Consider the following 7,761-nt stretch of genomic DNA (forward strand, 5'->3'; position numbering starts at 1 on the left):
TATGTAGGCCTTAGTTCTGTGCCTTTGGGATGTAAATTTTCACCTAAACCCTGTCTTTGGAAGTGCAAATTTAGGGTTGCCACGCTGACTGTTATTTAGAGCAATGGAACAGGTAATCAAGAGATTTATAATCCAAGGGGGGAAAGAAATTTATAAAAACTGACAAATGAAGTAGCTTATAAAGCTATAAGATCTGCTTGTGTTTGTCTGTATGCCTATATGTTTATATGTGTTACGTGTATGTAGTATTTCACTACCAAAATATATGAAAGAGCTCTAATTAATTGGCTTAAAGAAAAAGTAAACACTTAAATATTTTGTCAGAAAAGTAGAAACTAACTCAAATGCCTTTTAGTTTACATGACTTTGTTAAATATTTGGTAAATAGAACGAGTTTGTTGGATTAATGAAAGCATCTGTGTCTTCTGATCAGCAAAACACCCATGTATTTAACTTTAGAGTTTTTGCTTAGGTGGTGACTGTCTAACATTCATAGGCTGTAGGAATGATTAACAATGAAATAACTTGAGATGATGGCTAGCTTTGTTTAATGAACTATTTAAGCAGGATTGTTAAGAATGAATAAATTAAATGAATGTAAGTGGGATAAAAGTTTATAAACAAACTTTTTGTGGTTTCAAAAATATTTTTTAGTAACTTAAATCATGTTAAGTAATAATTATAAAATGTCTGTGTCATTTATATGGCATAGAAAATCTAAACATATATTGTGTATATATATATTTTTGTGAGTGTGTGTGTGTATATGTGTATATATGTATATATATTTAGTTTTTGAGACAGAATCTTGCTTTGTCACCTAAGCTAAAGTACAATGGTACAATCATAGCTCACTGCAACCTTGAAATCCTGGGCTCAAGTGATCCTCCTGCCTTATCCTCCTGAGTAGGTGGGACTACAGATGTAGCCACACACCCAGTTAATTTATTAAAATTATTTTTTGTAGAGAAGGGGTCTCACTATGTTGCCCAGCCTGGTCTCAAACTCCTGGCCTCAAACAATCCTTTTGCCTCAACCTCCCAAAATGCTGGGATCACAGGTGTGAGCCACTGTGCCTGGCCAAAAAAGCTAAATATATTTAGATCTGTTAATAAGGAAAAATTGAGAAAACATTTTTCTAAAAATTATGAAATCAGGGTGATTGATGGGCAGGGAAAAAATTAGGAAATCATTTTTATAAATACTGGTATAAAACAATGCAAAATTACTTGAATCATAGGTTTTTCACTGGAAATTAGGGTTACTTATAGTTAAAATTGTAGTTAATATAGTTACTGAAAGTTTGGTACTTGTCCCCCCAGCTGAACAAAGAACGAGGACAAGTGGTTTAAGGAGAAGGAAAGAGAAGTTTATTAATTTGCTGGCAAATGAGTAAGGTGGCAGATTCTCATCTTAGGAAGAAAACCATCATCCTATCTGTAAGCAGAAAGACAGAGATTTTAAAGGGATTTTTCAGCTTTGGGCTATTCCTGTTTAACTATAGCATTTCCAGTACCCAGACAATTCCAGTGAGCCATCTCCTGTGGTACAAAGAACAAAGGACACTCCCCTGCCCCTCTGATTACTGGCCTTGGGCAGGGATGCAGGTTTTACTTCCCAAAAAGAGTGGGGGGGGGGCATTTAAAGAGACAACTCATAAAATATTTTACCCTTTTTCAGGCCATTCCCTCTGTTACATATTCCCCACTGTCAATTTCACCCTTCCATATCTATGGGAGGAGGGGTGATACAGTCATTGAGCTACTTCCTGCTGAATTGGGGGATGTTTTAGATGGAAGGTTTATACTTATTTATGCCATTGCAAAGCTTTGGCAGTAGATTTACAAAAATAAAGAATGCAGCAGATTACCAAGTGAAAAGGGGCATAAGCAACAACTGCAACCGTGAGGACTGACAGGTGAAATGGAGGACACCTGATAAGAGAGATTTTACCTTGCTTGGTATCTAAGATACCAGTAGGACTGTGGGTCCTTACTGTCGCATTGTATATAATGTCTGATGCAGGGCTGGGCAAGAAAGAAACATGGGACCTCTGAGTATGGAGCTATTAGTGGCTCCTATACGTAATCTGAGAGACTGCCTTCTGTAAATTCAGAGTGTAGGAAGGTAAATTATATATAGGAGTATGACAAACCCAGCAGCGAGACAGATTAGCAGAAGAGGAAATCTTCACTAAGGAGCTGTCTCCATCCTATCAACAGAACAAATAATGAAAGAAAGAATAGCAAAAAGATATAAGGATTTTCATTTTTCCTTCTTAAACAGATACTTCAGATTGCCCAAAGACTGGCCTATCCACTGGAGGCGTGGGTCCTCTTCTTCCATGTGATACCTCTTTACTCTGGCGTGATGACCTAAGGTTTTTACCGCTGACAATTTCAATAAGGTGTAAGTTCTTAGGGGTACTTTATAGGGTCCTTTCCACTTCTCTGCCAGTGGTTGTTTGGGTACTTGTTCTTTCTAGGCTTTAAGTAATACCTGGTCTCCAGGTTTAAAGAGGCGGAGGGATGTCTCCAACTGTGGCAAGGACCTGAAAGAGACCAACTCATGCATAATGGTTAGCATCTGACCCGCTCATTTGACATATTGCTTTACTCTGCTTTCTTTTACTCATGGTTATATTACCACACTTACCTTGGAGTGCTAGGAAGGGTCGCTCATAAACTATTTCACAGGGGCTTAACTTAAGCCTGCTTCTAGGGGTTACTCTTATCCAGAGGAGGCCAAGCGGCAACACCTTATCCCACTTTGGATGGGTTTCATGCAATTTCTACTCTAAACGTAGGGCTTTGCTTACTTACTGAGTTACCTGCAATATAAAGGACAGTCCATTATCACTCTATATGGAGGAAGGGAACCCATACCTTGGAATGAGTTCCTTTAGAAGAATTCTGGTAACTTCAGATGCTTTCTCTATTCGGCTAGGCTAATTCTCTACCCAGCCTGAAAAATGTATTTATTAATACAAGTTCAGGGATCTGAGTGAAATCAATTTGCCAGTCATTGAAAGGGTGGGTCCCCACACGTTGGACTCCCTGTGCAGCAGGTTGCTTTTCAGTCTTTGGATTATTTTGAGCACAGGAATACTTCGTTGCAAATTAGGTCCTCTTAAATGAGGTCCCACCAAATCCATTAAGGCATCACACCCATAACATGTGATGGTTACGTAGGTGCCTCTTAAGAAGCTGAACAAAGGCTTCGGGTAGAGAATGAGTCCATGAGAATTGTCTCCACTTAGCTGTGCCATCCCAAATGTCAGAGCCTCAGTCTTTAGTTTTAAAGGGGGTTTATATTGATCTAAATCTAGCTGGGGTATCAAGGCCCCGAGGAACAGATCACCTTTACTGGCCACCTTAGCAGTTCTGCCAGGGGCCTGATTTCTTTCTGCAACATAAATGTCTCCCTTTTTTGGTGGCCAGGACAGTGCATTATGGCCATGTGCTTAGGCTCAGCCACAGCCTGTATCAGGGCCATTATTTCAGTGGCACACTTAATATCTTTATATCCTGTCATGAGGAGCCCCCTTTTCTTCCAAAGGGCACCATGAGCATGCACAACCGTAAAAGCACATTTAGAGATCCTTTCTCTAAAAAAACGAAAACACAAAAAACGCCCCCAAAACAAAAAAAAAGTTTCCAGGGGAGTATTTCTGATCAAAAGCCAGGGGTGGGGGACGGGGGTGTGGTAATAAGAAAAGAAAACTAGCTCAGAACAGCTTGAGCTATGCAAAATTTAGCAAGCCCAGAGAGACAGGAGTATGGCAATTCAGTCATGCCCTTCAGACCCATAGTGGGGGGGGGGCAATTGTTCAAAGACATTTTGTTCCTTACTAGCTGCCTCACCCATTATGTGTTCTTGGAGTTTGTGATACAAAAAACAATATATAGGCAATCAATAGCTTATGTTGTTTTAATGTAAATTCTTGGTAAACAACTTAGGAACTGCCTCTTCTTTTTTCCTTTAAAAATCTGGCTTGTAACTCTGCTAAACAGAGCATATTAAGGGCAACTTGAATCTATGCCCCTGGGTTGCAGTCCTCAAGCTTGGCCCAAATAAACTCTCTACTTACGTAAGTTTTGCCTCACTTTTTTCTTCTAGGTTGACAATATTGCATTGTGTTTAATGCTAACAACAATTGTATGAAGTAGGTGATATTTATCATTGGCCATACTTTATAACTTGAAAGAGAAATTGATTAACATGCCCAACCCACACAGTTTGTAAGCAGGAGAACCATTATTTGAATGCAGGCAGTCTGATTCCAGAGATCCAGCTCTTTCTATTGTTTCCTGAACCATGAATCTTTGGTTTTTAAAAAAATTTCACTTGTCTTTTTACACTTTATGCGAATGGAGAACCAGAGGAAGAGGTGGGCTGCAGATCCCGCCCAGAAACACTCAAAAATAAATACTTCCCTTAACGCAAATTAGCAGCCATCCCGAAACACCCCGCGTTACCTTTTAATCCAATCTCCTACGAGTAAGGGCGGGACTCCATCGGCCGTGGGAGCCCGCGCGGCCGCGCATGCTCAGAGCGAGGCGCCCGCCCCAGCCCACTCGGGCCGCAGGGGCTGCCGGGACGGCCCCCATCTTCTTAGAGCGCTTTAGGCCAGCCGGCGGCGCTTGGAAGTCCAGGCGTTGCTTGTAGTGAGCCTGTGGTGTGGCTCTGTGGGACCAGGAACTTAAAGGTGAGCAGCTCTCGGTGGCTAATGAGAACAGGGCACAAAGGGTCCTCTTTGCGTGGCAAGCGACGGTAAGTTCCCGTGCCTTGCTGCCTCACGCGGCGTGCGTCTGCCCCTCGCCTTCGTCACGTTCGGGCCGCGCGCCGCGTGGGCCGCAGCCGGAGGCGGCGCGCTGGGCTAGGAGCTGAGGGGGCGCGGGCCGCTGCGAGGCTGCCCCTGAGGGGAGTGCGGGAGCCGGTGGTTGCCCGCACGTGGCCGGGGCCTAGGCGAACCCCTGGCTGCTTCGGGACGCGGCTCTGGCGGGGTCTTTGGGTAGAGGCTACCCCCCATCCCTTTGCATCCGTTCGGTTTCCTACCTCCACCGCTTTCCAGTCTCGCTGAAGGCAGAGGTTTCTGCCCATGTCTTTTAAGTTTCTGGGAAGGTCGGCACGGGATAAACGCCAGAGGGTTTCCGTGGACCCTATGGGACTCACGGGAGGCCAAAAAACTTGGGACCGCAGGTGTACCCATGTCTTGTCACTGCCTTGGGTTTTTAGGGTCCTCATTCACTCACATCAAGCTTCTTTGTGAAACGGGAAAGCGTGGGTAATATTTCACTTCTTGTTGTACATTCTGGAAAAGTATTTGATGGAACAAAGTTCCAAAATTGGGTAGGCGAGACACATCTTGCAAGATCAACACAGTTCTTTTATCTCATCGTTTGCTTTGTAATGAGCCCTAGGTCACGGTAGTAATTTAGAAGTGTAGATTGTCATAGATAAACCAATGCAGAGACTGAATAAATTCTGTGGTGGGATGTACACCACGCAGATCCCTATTGCAAGAGCTTCCCATGCATATCCAGTTACTGAATAGCAATTACAGCGATGCCTTCAAGAAGTGTACCTACAATAAATGGTTTATCACGGGAGTCAACTAATGGCAAATATTCCCGAGGGGTTTATTTATACAACTTGTGTACAATAGGAATAACTGGGTGGTTCAGGCGCGCACAGGAGGCAAGTAATTTGAACAGTACAGCCCCTTTTTTCCCCCTGCAGTGTTAATGTCAGGGATATGAAACAGAAAACTGGCTATCCAACCTGTTAGTACGTTAGGAGGCATACCCCCTAGTTTAATGTTGTGTAAGTGCCTTCATGCTGTCAAATTGTCGTTTTTGTATGTTCCTTAACAGACAGTATCTAACCTAAACACAACAACTGTTTGGATTTTTTTCATCTTAAAGTTACGATACCAAACTTGATAAGTTTTTGGTAGGTCAGCTGTGACTAATTTGAAAAGAAATGGACCCACACCAGGCAAATAGCACAGGCAGCCATGGTAATAATACTGACAGGTAGTGATCTGTTTGAAGCTAGAAATGTTAAGATTGAGTGGAGTTTTTCCCTAAAGATTGCTTGACCAGCTAAATGAAGATAACCAGTTGCTTTGTTATAGAAGATGGGGCAGTGATTTACTGAAAAGGGGGCAGATTATTGATAGTTTTTCAATTTTTCATCACTTATTCCGAAGTTTTGCTCTGTTGAAATATTTGAGAATTGAGAAACCCAACCTGTGAAATTAGAAATTCTTGATTTTTAAGAAAACAATGGATATTAATGATTTTTATACATTCTCTTTCTGGTATTGAGTTTTATGTTTAAAAAAGCCTTAACCTCTTTATGCTATTTTGGGAAAATTTACAGATAGCCACAATGGCTGAAAATGGTGATAATGAAAAAATGGCTGCTCTGGAGGCCAAGATCTGTCATCAAATTGAGGTATGCTTTTTGTGCTATCAGCTACAAAAACAAGTTCCTTGAAAAGAGATTTAGAGCCTTAAAACAAATACAGAAAGAACATTTAATTTCAGTATATGGGCCTATTCAATTTTTGGCTTGTCTTTGATTCTTAGAAGAACCAAAGTTTTATGTTGGTGGAGCCAGGCTGTGAAACCTAAGAGTTACAAACATTTGAAAAGGTTATCTTTTATTTTAGTTTCCTAGCCTACATAAAATGAGATTGATATTATTATCCTCTTCATAAAGTGGTTTCGGGGATTAAGTTAGTTAAAGTGCAAAACACTTTACAAGTATGCTTGGCACATAAAATAACATCAAAATTCTTGGTAAAGTAACTTCCTTGTTAAATAACACTGTGTTCTTAAAGATCTTAGTAGTTTTTTCTGCCCAGTTAGTTCTCAGCTATTATCTGTTTTCAAAGTCATCTTAGCATTTTTTCAAATTTAGTTATTATGTTTAGGTTAAAGCTTTACAGTATCAGCAATGGCTGTATGGGAAATTATTCCTAAATTTATGTTCTTATTTGAGGAACTCCTCAGATCAAATTATTTGATGTGGGTTTTTTGGCAACTCTCAGAACTATTTTTTTCAAAAAGCTGTACCTCTCTGCCATATAAAATTTCCTGTGTTACCGTTTCGTGGTATTAATTTCTTTTTGATTGTGGAGAAAATTACAAATTATTCATTCTGTGCTTAATGCTTAGAACAATACAAAGATGTATATAGAAAAGGTTATTAATGTCCCTCCCAAAACCTGCCACCTCAAATCCTACCCTCCTGAGATTATCAAGCTTAAAAGCCTTTCACACTTTGCTTCATGTTCACATTAATGTAATATTTTTGAATGGACTTTATTTTTTAGAGCAGTTTTAGGTTCACAGCAAAATTGGGCAGAAGGTATGGCGATTTTCCATATATCCCTACCTCCACACATCCATAGTGTCCCCATTTATAAACATCCCCCACCATATTGGTACACTTAACAATTTTTATTTCCTTCCCTTTCCCCCACCAAACATGGGATGCATTTTTGGGGAGTAAAGTTATATGTCATCAATCATTTATCCATTCCCCTCTTTAATATGTAGCTCTTTCTAATTTTTTAGCTGTAATAGTTCTGTGATGAATATTCTTATATATAAATCTTAGTAAACATATTTATTGATTTCTTCTAGATAAAATTCCTAGAAGGAACCGTCCTGGATCAAGGATTATGAACACTTTTTAAAACTTTTGATACTTACTGCCAGTTTACATATCTTCCTGCCTGACCATTTC

At 40.5% G+C, this 7,761-nt stretch overlaps 1 protein-coding gene across 1 annotated transcript in view; it reads left to right on the forward strand.

Annotated features, from left to right (window-relative positions):
- Positions 1–4,601: 4,601 nt before the first annotated feature.
- The window catches only part of SSB (Sjogren syndrome antigen B (autoantigen La)), a 33,553-nt gene continuing 30,393 nt past the window's right edge, over positions 4,602–7,761 (forward strand). The window contains exons 1-2 of the mRNA XM_012650680.1: positions 4,602–4,708; positions 6,388–6,462. Of these exons, the coding sequence (XP_012506134.1) occupies positions 6,397–6,462 (66 nt within the window). The 5' untranslated portion in view covers positions 4,602–4,708; positions 6,388–6,396. The remainder of the gene's footprint in view (positions 4,709–6,387; positions 6,463–7,761) is intronic.

This window comes from Propithecus coquereli, unplaced genomic scaffold (assembly GCF_000956105.1).
Source record: "Propithecus coquereli isolate 6110/MARCELLA unplaced genomic scaffold, Pcoq_1.0 Scaffold34, whole genome shotgun sequence".
Classification (NCBI taxonomy): domain Eukaryota; kingdom Metazoa; phylum Chordata; class Mammalia; order Primates; family Indriidae; genus Propithecus; species Propithecus coquereli.